This window comes from Aquarana catesbeiana, linkage group LG04, assembly GCF_042186555.1.
Source record: "Aquarana catesbeiana isolate 2022-GZ linkage group LG04, ASM4218655v1, whole genome shotgun sequence".
In the NCBI taxonomy this organism is placed as follows: Eukaryota; Metazoa; Chordata; class Amphibia; order Anura; family Ranidae; genus Aquarana; species Aquarana catesbeiana.
The window spans coordinates 407911212-407932404 of NC_133327.1; the positions used below are offsets into that span (position 1 = coordinate 407911212).

The 21193-nt window shown below is 40.0% G+C and overlaps 1 protein-coding gene across 2 annotated transcripts in view; it reads right to left on the bottom strand.

Annotated features, from left to right (window-relative positions):
- ARHGAP18 (Rho GTPase activating protein 18) overlaps positions 1 to 21193 on the bottom strand; it is a 198748-nt gene that overhangs the window by 26898 nt on the left and 150657 nt on the right. For both annotated transcript variants that reach the window (XM_073627256.1, XM_073627255.1), the window contains exons 9-11: positions 7495 to 7654; positions 3923 to 4005; positions 3496 to 3702 (exon numbers count right to left, since the gene is read on the bottom strand). In XM_073627256.1, coding sequence (XP_073483357.1) covers positions 3496 to 3702; positions 3923 to 4005; positions 7495 to 7654 — 450 coding nt within the window. The remainder of the gene's footprint in view (positions 1 to 3495; positions 3703 to 3922; positions 4006 to 7494; positions 7655 to 21193) is intronic.

Consider the following 21193-nt stretch of genomic DNA (forward strand, 5'->3'; position numbering starts at 1 on the left):
TCACTGTGGAACCTAAGGGGTTAATCCTCTGCATTGTGTAAAAAGGCTGCTTGATCCTGTATGCAGAGATCCTCCCCTCCCTGCAAGTCCGGATAAGACAGAGCCTTTGGAGTCAGGCTGCACATGCTCAGTTTGATGTGAATTGCTAGAGAGGTTTTTTTTTTTTCCTTGGGAGAGTGCATGTGATCAGTACAGGGCCTATCAGCACTGTCCAGACAGAGGGTCAGGAGCCCTGCAGCCTCATATAAGACAGCTCAGTTCAGTATAAAAACTCCTCCTAAAAGCTTCACCAGGAACTGATAGAAATCAGAAGACTGTTCTAACTGCCGATGAGAAAGGTATTTAGCCGTTTATATTTACAAAAATTATTGAATTTCTGTGTACTGTGGGAGACCAGATATAGTGAATGCGGGGTCTTGGGTTTAATAACACTTTAAAGAAATGAAAAATGCAAAAAGCCCAAAAAGCCTGTAAAACGACATAAATACACTATGCTCAAAGTGTGATAGCAGTGCTAGAAAATAGGGATTTACATTTTTTTCATCTTTTCCCCACCTCAGTGCTCCTGACCCCCCTGCACTCGAGTGTTGGTGCTATATTACAGACTCCCAATTTTAGTCTTCCAATCATCACAAAAGCAATATATACATGCATATTGTATGTTTGCATGGCCGCTTGTAATCTCCATTAGGCTCATAAGTGACAGGATGACAACACAGGAGCACAATTGGTAAACAAGGGACAGAGTGTTGTCCCTGCATAACGGGAAGGGTCTGACCAAGGATTCATGACAGTATTTTCAGTATTGTTTTATTGAAATCAGCAAATTAAAAAAAAAAAAAAAAATTGAAGATGACTTGTGGATTTACATTAAAACGTTAAAGCTGATCTCCATGTTTTAGGGAAGTTGAAATAGTTGTTTACTAAGAGATGCAGCGGCTGTGCATGCTATATAAACTGTATGTAGCCTTATCTATATAATATACCATGCTGTGTTGCAGCAGTGGCAAGCAGATCTCACAGATTATGATGTCATACACCCACCTCTCCATCTCAGCCAGAGAAAGGCCTTGTATTCATTCAGAAAATACAAAGTTTTCTGTGCATGGCTGAGCGATGCTCAGCACAACTCAATTTTGTCCTAGGAGCAGGATGGGAAGTCCCTGTACCGCTGCTGAAACACAGCACTGTACATTGCCAAGGCTACATACAGTTTATAGAGCGCACACAGACACTGTATCCGTTAATGAAGTGAATAGTTTATTTGGCTAGCTTGGTCCAAACAAACTAGTTAAACTTCACTAAAACTTATAGATCAGAGAAGGACCATGTGTCTGACTGTAAAGTAAAGGCATACTGAAGTAGTCTGAATGAAGGACTGCTTAAATGTAGATATTGATGGGTGTTGTAGTCCATAGTGCAAGGAAGACTCACAGTAATTACATTTTTTATGTAAAGGTAGGTAGAATATTTTGGAATAGTGAGCAAGCTAAATTATAAAAATTCTAATAATAATTACTATTACAACATCAAACTAAAGCCAGCCATAAATGGATGGAAATTCGTCTGGTTCAGAAGGGACCAGCCAAGTTTAGATCTGTCTATGGGCAGGCTGGTTGTACAGAAGTCAAGTTTTTTTTCACCCGATCACTGCAGTGATCAATGTATTCAGCTGGTGGGGAAAGCTCCAGACTGTGAGCATTGTATTCTCCTGGAAAGAAAAGTTCAAGACTGTGTTTTATGGGGAATCGAGTAATTTATCGCCTGCCGTAGCCAGATTGTAATAAAAAGTCACATACAAGGCTGCACAAGTGAACCGGGAATATATCTCACTTAAAGCATTCTGGACAAAGTAGGATTACACTCCAGTAACAGTCAGTCTTGTACCTATAGCCACCAGTTCTGAGATAAATACAGACTCCAATATAAAAGATGGAAATCAATAGCATTTACATTATAGGACTTAGGCGTAAACCTGGAAGCGGATTGGTTTCTATACTTTCTATGCAGAGCTGCACCAGGTTTTGCACTCTCTAGTTTTAGTAATCAACCCCTAACTGCATTTGAGCCCCAGCTGTCATATTTATTTTCCCTCTGTGCCACGGTTTCCTCACTACTTCTTTAATTTTGTTTTTGCATCAGCTTGTCATTTGTTCTGTACATAAGGAGGAAGGGAAGAACATGAATTGGAGCGGAGCTAGGCAAGCATCAAACTGGTCCTTGAACAGGAGATGGTGTACATTGTCAGTGCTGACATCATAAGAAAGCAGGACAATGCATCTGCTGAAGCTAAAAGGACTAACTCTCAGATTAGAGTTGCTCTTACTGTACATTAGAAACCCAGAATAATAATGGAAGGGAAACATCCTTCTCAGAATAAAGTCCAGATCATACATTTACCACATAATGCTGAGTAATAAGCTTTAATTGCTTTTTGACCCATTTCTCTTAACTGTGCTGGTGTGCCTTCCTCTGAGCTGTCAGCGCTTACCCAGCACTGGTCCCACGATGCTCCAGATCTGGACTCTGAGAATTGGGAAGACATATGGGATTTCCCGTTCAAAATTCTAGTCTCCCTACGAGACCATCTCATTCAATTTAAGATTGTTCATAGAGCATATCTCACTCCTTATCGGTTACACAAAATGAGGCATTCCCTCTCCCTAAAGTGCTGGCGCTGTGTCCACTCCTCGGGTGATTTCACCCATATATTTTGGCCTTGTCCTGAAATTTGTGTATATTGGGCACAAGTGCTCTCTGTGGTAAACTCGATAGCAGGAGTCTCCATAGTTCCATGCAACAGAGTATGTCTGCTAGGTCTGGTAGAGGATCTGGTACCTTGGATGGTGGAAAGAGCCTTGATAGTTTTCCTAGCATAGAACAAGAGGAAAACTATCACCTTATGTTGGAAGAATGGACTCCTTCTCCCTTTGGTAACAGCAACTTAATGCGGACTTGCTCCTCTATAAAGACACAGATTTACACAGAAATTGCCTGAAAAAATACGAAAAGTGGTTGGCAGACCCTTCCACTTCGACATCTGTTTAAGATGCCTGACAGGTATCCCTTATTATCCCCCCCCCCCCCCCCGGATCAACCTGAGGGCCGTCTTGGGTTCGCAATGAGCCTGTAGGTTGACACACAGTTATTCTCCCGCTGAGTACGAGCCGCATTCGTCGTTCTCACTGTCACAGTTCTCGGTTGTCTTAATCTTTATACTGTAGTGCCTTCTCGGAGCTCCTGTGTGGGTTTTCTGACTGAGACTGTGTCATGTTTGTATTTTGGGTTATTGTAGGTTAGTATATATTTTATATGCTTTTATACACCAATAAAAAGATATAAAAAAAAATGCTGGTGTGCAAGTGGCATGCCCTCTTAAATAATTGGGTGTTTTATGACAAACGTTTAAATTTACTGTTCTTTTAACATTCTGTAATACTGACATTTGTATGAAGAAAGATTATGACAGCACATTCTTTCCGACTATCCACTTACTGTCCAGAGGAGTTTCTGGTATTTGATCATGAAAAGCATGATGTTAGCTGTCCGGGTCGCACTGGTTACAGCGTCTTGATCTACACCTTTTATCGAGGAGGTATGGTCAGTGAAGAGATTAGGAGCCATTATCATGGCAACGTTCTTCAGAGTCATTTTGTTCTGCCCTCTGTGATCCACAATCTTCTGTAGGAATTCAAGCAAAGCCTAAAAACAGGACAAAAAGGACATTTTGCATTCAGCACAACAAGATCAAGTTTATCCATTTGCTTTCCGTTACACCGTTTTAGAGAATGGATCTATTGTTAACAACTCTAACCCACTGTCTGCTTTTAAATGCGTCCACAAACAAATGGAATATTTCACATTTACAAAAGGGCACACATTATTACACAGAGGAATGTACAATAAATAAAAAAATAAAAACCTTCAGGGTGTCACGGTGAATATCAGGCAGCAGAATGACCAGAAGATTCAGAGCTTGGAGCCTATGCTGTTTTGTTGGGAGGTCTGTAAGTAACAAAAAGAACCATATTAAAATTTAGGACTAAGAAGAATGAATATAACTAGACAAGATGCAATACCTATCAATGACAGCCCAGAAACTGCATTTGCTGTGAATTTAGATCTGATACATCAATATGTAAGGATATCTTATACAAAAGATATACACCCAATTCAATTCTGATGTAAATAGAAACAGATTTATTAAAACTGGTGCAAAGAAAGCTAGAGTCTAGTTACCAAAAGTATATGTAAAGCAAACGCTTTGTTTTTGTTTTAGATAGGAGTTATAATGTTTCCTTACTCTCAAGTAATTTTTTTTATTTTTATTTTTTTTCTGCCTCTGTCCATCTAGGGAGATTTCCCTTCACTTCCTGTCCTGGAGATACAACTGTAAATAAGAATACTCTCCAAAATGAACAGAATTCTTATCTTACAAGTTGTCACAGGAGCAGAGATCAAATAGAGTTAATCTCCCTAGCAAGGCACAGGCTGCAATAAAAACTTGATAGAGGGTCCAACAAAAAACAAATAAATAAATAAAATATTGCCTTTGCATACACTTTAAGGAGGAAGTAAACCCTAATGGGTTTACTTCCTCTTTGTTTCCCTGCAAAGGTAAAGCATAATGGGCTACTATGCATCGCATAGTAGCCCATTATGTGTCACTTACCTGACACAGGAGCCTGCGATGTCACCGCTGTCCCCTCTGCTATGGAGTGTCCATCTTCTTTCCAGGTATCGTGGCTCCAGCGCTGTGATTGGCCGGATCCACGATGACGAAATTCCCGTGCATGCGCACGCGAGCCGCCACTAACGGCATATCGCCGTTAGCAGCGGCATGCTCAGTGCACCTGCGCCGTAGACAGCAGTGCCTGTCTTTTTGCAAATATCTCCTATACCGTGTAGGTTTAGGAGATATTTCTTGGACCTACAGGTAAGCCTTAATCTAGGCTTACCTGTAGGTCAAAGTGGTCTGTAAGGGTTTACAACCACTTTAAAAGTTATGTCATTTCGTAATTTTATTTATTTTTATTTTAAAAATCGCCTGTGTTTAAACCCAAACTTTAGCCAACAAATGTTTTTCTGTTTTGGATGGAGGAGGAAAGGGCCTTTCTCAGAACGTTTATTTAGGACAGGGAGTGATGTCTTGAATATAGATGGGCTCGGGTGTGTTCGGGAATCTAGTCCAAACCCACCTGCCCCGATCCCGCCAGGAAGCTGACACTGCACATCGCTAATCGCAGGTATTGAGACATTTCCTGATCTGTGCAGCTACGGACCGGGAAAGGTCTCACTGCTTGCGATTAGCGATGTGCAGCGTCAGCTTCCTTGCGGAATCAGGGTTTTGTTAACAAGTGAGCAGTATTCCCTGTCTAAATACATTTTAAAGCGTCTGTAAACCCATTCATATAAGTCTACGCGGACATGTCCGTGTACGGGCTCCGCTTTGCTCAGCAGGGATCGCTCCGTCAATCCCCGCTGAGCAGGCAGATAACAGGTCGGTCTCTGCACACTGTGTAGTGACTGACCTGTCAGAGCGCCGCTCTCCTCTATGGGGGATCGGATGAAGACGGACCTTAGAGTCTGGTTTTTCCGATCCACCAGATGGATGGAAAAATAGGGTTTCCATTTGTCACACTTTAGCGTATCGGAGCGGATCAGATGTCACCGCTGACATCCGTCGATCCATAGACCTGTATGGAGCGTCCGTTCAGGTCCGCCTAAAAAACTGACAGGCGGACCTAAACGGTCCACCCGTGTGAAAGGGGCCTTAGTCTTTTATAAAAACGAGGCTTCTAAAGAGCAGTCTTCAGGCCGGTCACATGAATCACGGCCGATGTACAGCTCTGATATATGGATACTGCAGGAGAACCTGAGATCTCCCTCTGACGTCAGCTGGGGAGGTCACATGGCCGCTCAGCCCCTCCTGCAGTAGCCCTGGAAACCTGGCCGAGAATCATGTCACCGGCCTGAAGATCACGCTACACAGGCATTTACAAGCTTCGTTTTTATAAAAGAATAATACAGTGTGCTAAACCAGGCTATAATAGAGGGGCTGGCAGTGAGCATTGTAACTTTTTTGTTACTAATAGCTGCGGGGGGGGGCAGAGACACAGACACAACTGGCAGGCAGGGAGGAGGGGTGAGGGGGAGAGATGAGAACTGAGAGCAGTGCTACGGATGGCGCACATACTCTGACCACGGTGGTCAGGGCTCAGCAGCCCTGGTTATGGTGGTCAGAGCAGAGAGGGGATACAGGAAGTGGCAGGATCACACAGGTTTTTTTTACAGTTTAGAGGGGGGCAGATTACACAACACAAGCACTGTGCTGTTTAACCTGCTTTAAGGGACCAGAATCTGTATATTTTTTTCTTTTTTTTTGTATTAACAACCACTTTAAGGAGAGGTATGTACAATGGAACTACATGTTGGCATTGTGTCCACTGTAGCATTGGCAGTGGCAAAGCAAAGTAGGCTTAGTCATAAGAGGGATTACTTTGATGCAGTTGGTCAGCTTAAACATATATTGCAATATATGTGAACTAAATATTCCTGTTTTTCATTGCATAATTTGCTGGAATAAAGCAGTATAGCAGTGTGCAGAGGGTCCATCCAGAATTTGTAGTGTTAACATGTGGTCACACCTGTTTAACACCTGATAGATTATATACATGTACACACTATTGGGGTCTGAGCACAGGTATATCTTGTTTTTGTTACAATAGAAAAAGGATGCATTTGCTAAAAAAAAAAAAAAAAAAAAAAACAGCTTTGCAAGCATACATACTGTGCATGATTACAGTATACACACCTTTATGTGTTATAATATAGAGGATACTACTTATAAGATTTAAGCCCTACTGCTCCTCTTGACCTTCCCATTCAATGAAGAATCAAACACGCAGACCTCAGATCAGTGGGAGATCGTGTCCAAATGTCACAACTTATGCTAGGCTGACTTGTGCTCTAGCCCTGTGATGAGACACAGGGTCTCCATTGTACTCTATGAAAAAAGAACTGTGGCCAGCCAGTTCACATGAGGATAGAGGTTATCTTTGAAATTTATATCTATAACAAAATCTAAAATGCTTATCTGTTGAACAAAATCAAAGTACACACAAAAAAAAGCTTACTGTGGTGCATAATACAATTATATATTTAACTTAAAATTAACTTGACTGATAAAATGTCTTGCAAAATTAGTCATATGACGTGCCATACTGCGCTATACTACGTGATCTGTTAATGATGTCATAAGCGACACAGTGTCGTCCTGAGCAAGAGCGAGTATAATAGAAGGTCCAAAGGCCCAGCTGTCAATAGCTTTATTATTCCTACCATAAATGCCCCTTTGTTGCTTTCCTACGCTTCAAACAAAATCAATTTCATACTACAGTGGAAACTGCATCTTAAGGGTAAAATAAAATTTTCTGCTGTAGGGCTATCATACTGCATATTAAAAAACAGATGATTAAATAAACAGTATCTCACATTGCACAGAATGAAAAGCTTTCATGTACTCCACAGTGAGTAATGGCAGAGGGAGCTCGCGAATGAAAAACTTTAGAAGGCTGGCAGCGTCGTGTTGTTTCACTGTATCCCAGTTGAAAGTTCCTTCATAAAACGTGGCTTCCAGTTCCTGGCACAGAGCCTGCAAACAATAAAAAGGTTGATCAGAAACAGCGCAAATGCCAAAGCACTAATTCTATGTACTAAAACCAGATACAAAACAAGTGGCACCACGGGCATTTATTAGATGGCTACCAACAAACAATAAACATTTCATCAGAAAGAATTCAATCTTTTGATAACAATATTTCTAGATGGCATCTATGACGTTTTGATGTAGGTTAGCATGCTGTCAGCCACACACCAAAAAAAAAAAAGGGGCAGGAGGCGGAGCCTAGCGGAGCAGACATGCATTGTTAGAGCTCCAAACCGCTGAGGAGAGAAGAGAAGGACAAAGCGGAGCCTGCAGACTCAAAAGGTATCCATTTGAACCTTTTTGCCCCTGGGAACAAACTGTGAAAGTTTGGGCAGGAAATATGGTACTGGGAGGAAACCGTGGCAGAAATAAAAATCACCTCACAAAGAGCTCACATGCACTCACTGCAGCTGAAGCAGCTCCAGTCACCTCACAAGATACAGCATCAGGGCGCTCTCACAGACAGAAAATGTCACAGCAAGACCCTCCATTTGAGTCAGATACAGAACAAATCCTCTCACAAACTTCTCCACAAGCCTCCTCAGTATCCCCAGTAATATTATTACAATTTGAAAAGATGCTTCATAAGGCTTTAAAACAAACCTCAGACCAAATAACAAACAGCCTAACCAAAGAAATAAGAGAGCTGGGAAACCGCACCGCAGCCTTAGAAATAAAAATGGATGAAATTGAAATTACAACCCAAGAAAATATAACAGAATTGGAACAATTAAAAAAAGAGAATTTAATACTTCAAACTAAGCTCGAAGATTACGAAAATAGAGCCAGACGTTCAAACTTACGCATAAGGGGAATACCTGAAACTGTGACAGACCTGCAATCTACTATTACTACTCTATTACAAGAACTAAAGCCAGATATCCCTATTGAACGTTTAGAACTGGACAGAGTACACAGAGCCCTCACAGCCAAAAAGAAAGATGGACCCCCACGTGATATAATCACAAAATTTCATTGTTACAGAACGAAAGAACAAATACTAATTGCTGCAAGAGAAAAAAAAGGAACTTAATTTTCATGGACACAATTATCAAATTTTTGCTGACCTATCCCAACTTACTATTACTAAAAGACGATCCATGAAACCCCAACTAATGGAACTGCAACGCCACAACATTATGTATCAATGGGGCTTCCCCTTTTCAGTCAGATTTAACTACCAAGGTACAATTTACAGAAGCAGATCAGCAGATGAACTACAACAAACCCTTTTAAAATTAAATCTGACAGAACCCACAAGCAGCAACACTCCCACACGCAGAAGAATGGCATCATCTTCACCTTCAGGCAGCACCCAGAAAATTTCAGAACAAAATGGGAATCATCATTCTCACAAAAGAGGACGTTATACCACATCATCCATGGACCAAGAAGATTCAATGGACTGACATCCTAATTCCTGATATCTCTTCATTTATTATACTAAGAGATGGTTCTCTATAAAAAACCTGTATATATAACTGAATGTAACTGCATTCTGATAGTTACACACTGTGTGGGATCATGTTACATTCCAGTTATATTTCTTATTACTTCTGATTCATATAGCCTTAGAATATATACGTGAAATAAGGAAATTCTTGTTCAGGTATATATCATCAGGTAATAATAATAGATTTATTACTTTTTAGGACAAATATGTTCAATAATCCAGAAGTAATGGAAGCTTTTTCTTTCTTTTCTTAAAACAAATATATTATTACCTAACTAGTTCCTAGAATTATGTTTTTGTTTATTCTAATCTGAAGCAATACAACCTCAATTTTATGAGTTAACATATCTAAACAGTTACATATGAATAAAATATGTAATTGTTTACTCTAAAAGGGTTAAAATCCCCAAATAATTCAAACTATCTTCATCAATACCAAAGTTATTAACAGTACTTTTCTAACTGAATTATTTAGCCTAGGGCAAGACTAACCATATACAACCACCCTGGAATAAATAATTTCAACAAAAACTATATTCTGCACTCCAATTAATGAAACATCATTTTGATGTCTTTTGACATAGCACTTCTCTCCTGTAAGCGGAAGATCCGTGTACCCCCATTAGCCTTCCTCATTCTCCCAACCATATTATGTGGGAGTGTGACGAAGGCACTTATTCCCCTGAGAGAGATATTTATTCTCTTTCACGGGTAAATTGTGATTACTTGCAAAAAATAATTTATACAATGTATCATCTAATCTCATATGTTTTTTGTTTACTCTTTACTCCAGAATTCACTGGTTTCTTTTCTATCTATTCATCTCTTCAGTCCACACAGGTTGATCTGCGCAGTCAGCTCTGCAGAACAAAAAGTAAGTCAAAACTATTTGATCTATTGCCATGGCACCACTGAATATACTTTCCCTGAATGTTCAGGGAATAAATGTCCCTCAAAAAAGGACCAAAGCCTTCCGTACTTTCCATAACAAGAAGGCTCACATAGTATGCCTCCAAGAAACACACTTCACCAAAGATTCTACTCCAAAATATATTTCTCCTTTTTATCAACAAATTTACACGGCTTCTGCCTGTACCAAGCAAAGGGGAACTCTAATTGCATTTCACCGATCCACACCATTCACCTTATCATCAGAAATTAAAGACCCAGAAGGTAGATACCTGATACTCATGGGTTATATAATGGATACAGCAATCACGGTGATTTCCTACTACGCTCCTAACAAACAACCTACACCATTCCTCTCACATATATTACAAGTGATTAATACACACAAAATAGGAACAGTGATAATGTGTGGGGATTCGAACCAGGTCCTCCTCCCATTTCTAGATAAATCACCTTTTACACCATCCAAAATAACCTCTAGATTACCTTTTTCTCAACTTCTTTCCAAATACAATCTGGTAGATTCATGGAGAGAAAGTAACCCAATGAAAAAGAAATTCACTTATTTCTCGCACCCTCATCAAACCTTCACCAGAATAGATCATATTTTTCTAACAATAGGAATGATACCAGAAATTATTGCATCAGATATAATTCCGATTCCGTGGTCTGACCATAATGCAGTATACACTACTATAGCCTCAGCCATACCAAAAGCGCATGACCCAACGTGGTACTTACCGGACATAATGCTCAAACACCCACTACATCAGATGGCCATTGAACAAGCTTTAAAGGAATACATATCAATTAATAATACAACAGACATCTCCCCAATAACACTGTGGGAAGCTCATAAGCCTGTCTTGCGTGGTACAATACAAAGACAAATGGCACTATTTAAACGGGAACGCAAAAATCTAGCAAAAAACTAGAACTCAATTTTAATGCAGCCTACATATCATTTCAAGATAATCCATCTCAGAGTACAAAATCTCATCTGGAAAAATCTAGATTGGAATACGATCTATTTCTCACTGAGTCAGTTGATAAATCCCTCAAACGCTCCAAACACAATTTCTACATGAATACAAACAAACCAGGTACATATTTGGCTCGGGCATTAAATTCAACTAACAAATCTTTCAAACCAATACGTTTGAAATTATCAAAAAATGTTTACACTTGTAATCCAGTTAAAATAGTCCATAAATTTCACTCACATCTCGCAACTTTATACAAGACAAACAATGAATTTAATCCTACAGAGGCTGAATCCTTCTTCTCAAAAATAACCTTACCTGAGTTATCTCAGAATCAAAAAAGCAGTTTGGATGAGCCTATAACTATAGATGAAGTTGCTAACGCCATAAAAGACCTAAAACTTAACAAAAGACCAGGCCCAGACGGCTACTCGGCTTTATACTATAAAACATTCTCAGAAATACTCTCTCCCATTCTCACTAAAACTTTTAACAAACTTCTAGATGGACATTTTTTTCGGCAAGAAACACTAATGGCAATTGTTTGTATGATCCCAAAACCCCTTTCTGATGATACTTTCTGTGTGAATTATCGGCCTCTCTGTTAAACCTCGATATTAAATTATTAGCAAAAATAATAGCAAAACGCCTCAATAGCATTATAGGAAAATTAATACATAGAGATCAAGTAGGCTTCATGCCAAATAGACAGGCAGGCGATAATATACGCAGGGCAGTGTTATTGGCACATATTGCTAAAAAACGGAAAATCCCTTTATGTTTTCTATCTCTCGATATTAAGGGGGCATTTGACACAGTATCCTGGCAATATATGCAATATTCATTACAAAAATGGGGTTTTGGACCCCACTTTTTAACATGGATCAAAGCATTATATAATAAACCCAAAGCCTATATAAAATATGCTGGATACAAATCTGAAGCCTTTAATATCGAAAGAGGTACCCGACAGGGTTGCCCATTATCTCCCTTATTATTTGCCCTTATACTCGAACCCATGGCCCAATACATCAGAACAAACCAAACTATAACTGGCATTGAAGTAGGAGGTATTACACACAAATTATGTATATTTGCAGACGATATATTACTTTTTCTATCATCACCACAGGTCTCTGGTCCTAACTTAATACCAGCTCTTGATGGATTTGCAGCCCTATCCGGCCTTATGATTAATCCTAAGAAATGCCTAGTGCTTAATATTTCACTCACAAACATGGAATTGATCCCGGCTAGGGCTGCACTCCCATTCACATGGGCAGAAAAATCAATCCCATATCTTGGAATTCATTTAACAGCATCTCATTCTGACTTATTCTCAACCAATTATCCTCCTGTATTAAGACAGATCACAAATCTAATAAAACAATGGTCGCAACTTCCTTTATCCTGGATGGGGAAGATTAATGCAATCAAAATGACTATTCTACCCAAATTGCTTTATCTATTCAGGGTCCTCCCTATTCCAATTCCTTCCTATTTTTTGAGAATAGTACAAAAAAGAGCAACTTCGTTTATATGGGGCTCTTCTAAACCACGTATACCTATACACACACTACATCTTCCCAAAAATAAAGGAGGCCTGGGATACCCTAATTTTACTAACTACTACAGAGCAGCACATTTGGCCAGTCTGTCCAAATACCATGCAAAACAGGAAATCCCATTATGGGTATTTATAGAGGCTTTAGAAAATGACCCTCTATTAATATCAAATTTATTATGGCTTGATCCTAAAGACCGCTTTAAAATTCATAATCCCATAACTAAACACTTCTTATCTCTCTGGGATAAACTAAAAACCAAATATCAGTTACAATCTCCACACAATCCTCTCCTTTCTTTTATCAGAAATCCGGCCTTTTATCCGGCATGGATCTACCCAAATTCTTTTAAAGCTTGGACAACATCAGGCATTCAGACACTAAATGACTTCATAGCATCTAAATCATTCCTTTCATTCCCATCGCTTAGAGAAAAATATGATCTACCAAACTCTGAGATATTTAGATATCTCCAAATCAAAATTTTCTATACACCATTCCTAAAGGGGGATACACCATTATCCCAATTATCCATTTTTGAATCAATCTGTACAAAAGATCCATTTGCTAAAGGTACAATTTCATCACTTTATAATCAATTATATGGAGTAGCAAATCTTAATAGACCCTCTTACGTTCAGAGGTGGGAGGAGGACCTGGGACGAACTTTAGAAGACACGGACTGGTCTAACATATGGCTCACATCTAAGTCATCTTCACCCAACATCTTAGCACTGGAGACAAATTATAAAGTCCTAACTCGCTGGTACCTTGTACCCGCTAGAGTGGCAAAATATTCACCTAATACCTCAGCTCTTTGTTTTCGAGGATGCCCAGAAATAGGCACATATTTACACATATGGTGGACGTGCCCAATAATCCAAACCTTCTGGAAGGAAGTCTTCGTGATTGCATCTAAAATATTTAAAAAAATAATACAACCAGATCCATATTTAACTTTACTTAATCTAAAACCGGAATGGTTAACACTCTCTCAATTCAAACTAATGATCCAACTAATAACGGCTGCAAAACAAACAGTGGCCAAGGCATGGAAATCTCCTACATTGGTACTAGCAGAAACAATTCACAGAATGAATAATACAATGTCCCATGCTAAGATGGTAGCCATCGATCAAAATCAAATTCCAAAATTTGAAAAACTTTGGCATCCTTGGATAAAACAACAGTTCCTGTCAAACTTCAATGACTCTGTCCTGTTGCCATGGTAACAGATTAAATGACTTACAGAGACACCCATTCTAAGGCTTCAAAGAGAACTAAAAAGAATAATAAACTGACGAGCGGGACAACCTTGTGGACCATACCTCTACCTTTCAACCCTTTTTCTTCTTTCTCTTTCCTTTTCTCCATCTTACAATTAAAGCTCATTATCAGAATTTATTTGACCTATATACACTCTACTTGTAAACAATACGTATAGTAGGTATAAATCATTTAAATACCTACAAAAGTAACTAAGGAAATTATATATATCTTTAATTTAGGTTTACGTGAACCCAATGTTTAATATTTGAAATTTCAAGATATTTACCTATATAAACCCTACTGTAAAACAATGAGCTTACTTTATAGATCCTTGTAAACTTACTTTATGTATCTTTATAACATTGTATACTCAAACTTCTTTTGACAAGGAAAAAAAAAAAAAAAAAAAAAAAAAAAAAGGAAGAAGAGAAGCTCTGACTAACGTACTTAACAAAAAAAGTACAGTGCACATTTAGGAAGTTGTGGTGACCGATTTCACCCTTGCACATAAAATAAACAATGTTATACTAAACTAAAAGTCACCCATTTCCTCTTGGAAATTGGAGGTTTCCAAAATACAAATCCAAGATCCTTTTATCTAGCCAAATTGCAAAAAAGCTCATTTTTTAAAAATCTTTTCAAAGTTAATGTTACTAAAACTGTCTGAACAGGGTGTGATGCAGTGATAGAGATGTTTGTGGGATATAGGACATTGTGATCACACATTATCTTCACATGAATCATCAGTGTAAGCATAATATGCCTGATCACAGTTTCTAAGCAACCTCAAATATAGGAACTGACAACAGCGCAATGTTTATTGAAGAAACACGCATGGAGCGCCAGAGGCTGAAAGACAGGTCTGATAATTTTGGTGAAGATGTGCTTAAAGAATATGTAAACCCTCCCCTTGTAAATCAACTTATTTAGTTTAAAGTAGAAATGAAAGCCAAAACATTTATGTATACAGTGGGTATAGAACCCCCCCCCTTTTTTTTTTTGAGGGGGGGGGTGATCCTTTTTCCAACTAAGTGATTCTTTTTTCTTAATTTTTTTCTGACATGTTGGGGTTATGTCTTTCACTTGGATGCTATAAGTTGCACTACTAAATACAGCTGGATAAAACTAAATCTGTGTGTCTTAAGTTCAGGCTGCACAGCAACAAAATGTGATTTTAAGGGGGGGGGGGAGATTCTTTTCTATACCCAATGTACATATAAAAAAACATTATAAAACACTTTTTTTTATTTTTTTTTATAAGTGATCACATATCCCCTGTTCCTAGCTGCATAAGGATCTTAAAGATCTGGGAGAGGAGAAATAGCAGCACACCGGTCTTCCTAGTGAATAGCTGTGCAGGGAAGAGGGTGTGATTAGCTCCCGGAACAGGGGAAAAAAAAGATCATGCTGGGAAGGATGTACTCTCATGCCTAGTGCAGTCAGTTTTTAAAGTGTTACTAAACCCACAACGGTAAAATTAGGCTGTATATACAGTAAAGTATGTTGTTATACTCACTTTGGAGGTAATGCTCTGCATTGTGTAAAAAGGCTGTTTAATTCTGTCTTCTCTTAACCTCCCATTCTTCCACTGTCCCCAATCTATCTGCTGAAAGAACAGAGCTTTGGGGGCAAGCTGCACATGCTCAGTTTGGTGTGTATTGCTAGCGATTTTTATTTTCTTGGGAGGGTGCATGTGATCAGCACATTGCCAATCAGCACTGTCCAGGCAGAGGGTCAGGGGTCATGCAGCCTCTAATGCCACGTACACACGAGCGGACTTCTCGTCGGACTGAACTCCAAAGGATTTTTCGACGGAGTTCCGATGAAACGGACTTGCCTACACACGATCCCACCAAAGTCCGATCGTTTCAAACATGATGACGTACGACCGGACTACAAAAGGAAGTTCAATAGCCAGTAGCCAATAGCTGCCCTTGCGTCGTTTTCGGTCCATCAGACTAGCATACAGACAAATGTTTTTTTCGATAGGAATCAAGTCCTTCGGAAAGATTTGATACATGTTCTATTTCTAAGGTCCGTCAGATTTTTCGACAGAAAAGGTCCGATGAAGCCCACACACGATCAGAATGTCTGACGGATTTGTTCCGTCGGACCTTGTCTGCCGGAAAGTCCGGTCGTGTGTTCGCGGCATTAGGACAATCCAGGGAAAATTAAAACTCCTCCTACAAGCTTTAACCAGACACTGATAGGCACAAGACTGCTCTAATTGCTGATGAGAAAATGTATTTATAGCAGTTTATATTTACTAAAATAATAGAATTTTCATGTTCTGTGTACTGTGGGAGGCCAGATATAGCGAATGTAGGGTACTGGGTTTAGTAACAGTGTAACAGGAAAGCAGAGGGACAGGCAGGAACTCCAGGGATTTCACAAAAAGGAAGCAATATAAACAGAACAGGATACTTCTTCATACAAGTACATGGTACAGCAAGTACAAACCAGGAATATGAAATGTTAGGGTAACATGTTCTTTATATTTAAAGGCAAAATTTGTTTTTTTTTCTAGTCAACAGTAGAGGATGATTAAATCGCTGTCAAAGATTTCCCTTTACCTCATGTACTGTAAAAAAAAAAAAAAAAAGAGTGAAGTGAGAGGAATTCACTCTAAAATAAGGATGAATTTCATTTTGACAGGTGTCACAATAACAAGTGTCCCAATTTGAAAACTTTCACTCATTTTCTGTTCTGGTGACTTTACATTTTGTATTTCCTATCAATTCCTGTCCTGGAGACAACGATGAACAAGAAGCGACAGAAGCAAATACTCTTGCGCACAGGTGTATAGGCTAGACGATCTCAAGGTTTCAAAAGGGACAATGAATTTCAGCCTTGCTGCTCCCCAGGATGGGATTATCCTAGTAGTCAACGATAAAAAAGAAAAAGAGAGCGAACCAGCCTAGTGCATTATCCTTAAGAAAATGATTTATTAAAAACTACTCACAAAAGGTAGAAAGAAATATCGCACTGTAAGCAGTCACAAAGTGATAAATCCGCAGGTAGCAGTCTCCAGGACCTAGGAGGACGACGCACGAACCGCCGCTGGCTAACGCGTTTTGAAGGTGTCCCTTCTTCAAGGGACACCTTCAAAACGCGTTAGCCAGCGGCGGTTCGTGCGTCCTCCTCCTAGGACCTGGAGACTGCTACCTGTGGATTTATCACTTTGTGACTGCTTACAGTGCGATATTTCTTTCTACCTTTGTGAGTAGTTTTTAATCTTGTTTTTAATAAATCATTTTCTTAAGGATAATGCACTAGGCTGGTGCGCTCTCTTTTTCTTTTTTTTTCGTGAACAAGCGATTCTTCCTCTTTGACCAAAAGCCTCTTGATCCAGGACTATGGTAAGCCCAGCGTGCATGATGATGCAGCCCCGGGAGATAGGCCATCATTAAGCATGGAAGACTTGTTGCATTTAATGATGGAAAGGAGTTGTTGTGGGGGACTGCTCCTGGTTATACTGTAGGTATTGCTGCAAGAGCTGTTTTCATGTATAGGGCAGTATTAAAAAAAAAAAAAAAAAATTGATTGCAGAGCTGTTTAATTCTGTTTAAAAATATCTTCTGCCAAAGATGTATTCAGTATTTTAGGATGACTGGCAGCCAGGAGTATATGAATTAGGTCCTCTGAGCCCAGGGCTGTCATGTACCCACCCTCAGCCTCTGACTGGGCATTGAAAGAAGTAGTAGTAGTGTTATAAGCTTATCTCCACATCACTCTGCTTTTTCCTCCCATCAGCATGTTCTTTGTCAACCCATGACCAGATTGGCTTCTTGTGCTGCTTTTGCCTGCTACACTCCAGCTGTGCTATACAAGGACTTGCAAGAGGCAGATATTAGGTCAAAGTAAGGTACTTACATTTAAAAAAAAAACAATAATAAATAGTTCCATCTACATTGAGACTTTTTATCTGTAGGAAGTTCAACTTTATCTACTACCCGCCTGGCCTATAACAGAATGACAGCCAGGAAGTGGTTCTGTTATCCTGACTGGGCGTCACATGCCGGCGATCACGACACATCGCATCTCCAATCAAGATAAGAAGCCTCTGACAGAGGCTTCTTACCACACAATCAGCTGCGACCAATCACAGCTGATCATCGTGTGAACCAGATAGTGCCGGTAAACGGCATTCCTCGGTTCGCACTGACAGGGAGAGCTAATCGGCGGCTCTCCCCATCGAGGGGGGGGTGCGTGCTGATAATCAGCACACTGATTATCAGCTCAGCCCCCATCAAATGTACCAATAAGCTGCCAATCGGTGCCCAGTCAGTGCCCTATCATAACCCACTGCCAGTGCCCAATAACGTGCCAATCAGTGCCCACCACAGTGCAAATCAGTGCCCACCATAGTGCCAGTGTCCATCACAGTGACAATCAGTGCCCAGCATTAACACCTGTCAGTACCTGCCCAATCAGTACCATCTATTAGTGTCCATCAATGCCACCAGTCAGTGCCCATCAGTGGCGCCGCACAGTGCCCATCAGTGGCGCCGCACAGTGCCCATCAGTGGCGCCGCACAGTGCCCATCAGTGGCGCCGCACAGTGCCCATCAGTGGCGCCGCTCAGTGCTGCATATCAGTGCCCATCAATTCTACATTATCAGTGCCGACTCACGAGTGTCCATCAGTGAAGGAGAAAACAAAATTTTATAACAGAAACGAAGAAAAACTTTTATTTTTTTTTCAAAAATGTGGGTTTTTTTAGTTTGTTTGGTAAAAAATAAAAAACCGCAGAGGTGATCAAATACCACTAAAAGAAAGCTCTGTTTGTGGGAACAAAATGATAAAAGGTAAGTTTGGGTACAGTGTTGTATGACCGCGCAATTGTCAATCAAAGTGCGACAGCACTGAAAGCTCAAAATTGTCCTGGGCAGGAAGGGGCTAAAGTGCCTGGTATTGAAGTGGTTAAATAAAAAATAAATAGAAAATAAAATAAAGCCTGCTTTACTGTAGAACACTGACTCATCAGCTAATGCATGTAATTATATGCAAGTTGCAGGTTGAAAATGGGGAAAGGGGGAAACGGAATACTAATAAAAATAAGGGTATTTCAATTAAAGTGACAATGAACCTTCATTTTTTTTTTTTAATAACAAACATCATACTTACCTCCACTGTGCAGTTTGTTTTGCACAATGTGGCCCCGAACCGCCCTCTTCTGGAGGATTACCTTGCGGGTGTGCTCCCGAGTCCAGCATTTGCGTGCATAGACACAGAATGCCGGACTCAGCCCCGCCCCCCACATCATTGGATTTGATTGACAGCAGCGGGAGCCAATGGCTGCGCTGCTACCAATCTATCCAATCAAGAGCCGAAAACCCCGGGCAGAGAGGTACAGCGCGCCTCTGCCGAGGGAACAAATGGCTCAGTAAAACAGGGGGGCTGGGGGGCCGGTCAGTGTCAGAAGTTTTTTCACCTGCATGCATAGGATGCATGCAGGTGAAAAAACACGAAGGTTTACAACCCCTTTAACTGTCACTGTGACAATTAGCAACCATAGTCATCTAGGAATGAATTGCATGGCCAGACTTGATGTTCTCTGTGCTGCTAGTAAGTCATTAATACTGTATATAATGATACACAAAAGGCTGGCATTGAAAAAATAAATACAAAAATTTAAAAAACCCAGCAACATATACAGTGCCTTGCAAAAGTATTCACCCCCCTTGGCTTTTTACCTATTTTGTTACATTACAGCCTTTAGTTCAATTATTTTTTAATATGAATTATATGTGATGGATCAGAACACAATAGTCTAAGTTGGTGAAGTAAAATTAGAAAAATATATACATAAAACTATTTTTCAGAAATAAAAAACTGGTAATTGGCATGTGCGTATGTATTCACCCCCTTTGATATGAAGCCCATTAAAAGCTCTGGTGCAACCAATTACCTTCAGAAATCACATAATTAGTGAAATGATGTCCACCTGTGTGCAATCTAAGTGTCACATGATCTGTCATTACATATACACACCTTTTTAAAAGGCCACAGAGGCTGCAACACCTAAGCAAAAGGCACCACTAACCAATCACTGCCATGAAGACCAAGGAACTCTCCAAACAAGTAAGGGACAATGTTGTTGAGAAGTACAAGTCAGGGTTAGGTTATAAAAAAAATATCCACATTTTTGATGATCCCTAGGAGCACCATCAAATCTATCATCTATCATCAATCTATCAAATGGAAAGAACATGGCACAAACCTGCCAAGAGACGGCCGCACAGCAAAACTCACAGACCGGGCAAGGAGGGCATTAATCAGAGAGGCAGCACAGAGACCTAAGGTAACCCTGGAGGAGCTGCAGAGTTCCACAGCAGAGACTGGAGTATCTGTACATAGGACGACAATAAGCCATACGCTCCATAGAGTTGGGCTTTTCTGGCAGAGTGGCCAGAAGAAAGCCATTACTTTCAGCAAAAAACAAAATGGCACGTTTTGAGGTTGCAAAAAGGCATGTGGGAGACTCCCAAAATATATGGAGGAAGGTGGTCTGGTCTGATGAGACTAAAATTTTTGGCCATTAAAAAAAAAAAACACTATGTCTGGAGCAAACCAAACACGCCACCCAAAGAACACCATCCCCACAGTGAAACATGGTGGTGGCAGCATCATGCTGTGGGGAAATTTTTCAGCAGTTTGGACTGGATTTGAGGCTAGGACGGAGGTTCACCTTCCAGCAGGACAATGACTCTAAACACACTGCTAAAAGCAACACTTGAGTGGTTTAAGGGGAAACATGTAAATGTGTTGGAATGGCCTAGTCAAAGTCCAGACCTCAATCCAATAGAAAATATGTGGTCAGACTTAAAGATTGCTGTTCAAAAGTGCAAACCATCCAACTTGAAGGAGCTGGAGCAGTTTTGCAAGGAGGAATGGGCAAAAATCCCAGTGGTAAGACGTGGCAAGCTCATAGAGACGTATCCAAAGCGACTTGGAACTGTGATAGCCGCAAAAGGTGGCTCTACAAAGTATTGACTTTAGGGGGGTGAATAGTTATGCACATTGATTTTTTCTGTTATTTTGTCCTATTTTTTGTTTGCTTCACAATACAAAAAAAATGCTTTAAAGTTGTGGACATGTTCTGTAAATTAAATGATGCAAATCCTCAAACAATCCATGTTAATTCCAGGTTGTGAAGCAACAAAACACAAAAAATGCCAAGGGGGGTGAATACTTTTGCAAGGCACGGTAACTTCTAGGGGGAATTGTAATTATTATATACCTTTAGCTGATCAACCATTTTTCCTTTCTCTCTCGACAAAATGAATTACATTGATATATCCGA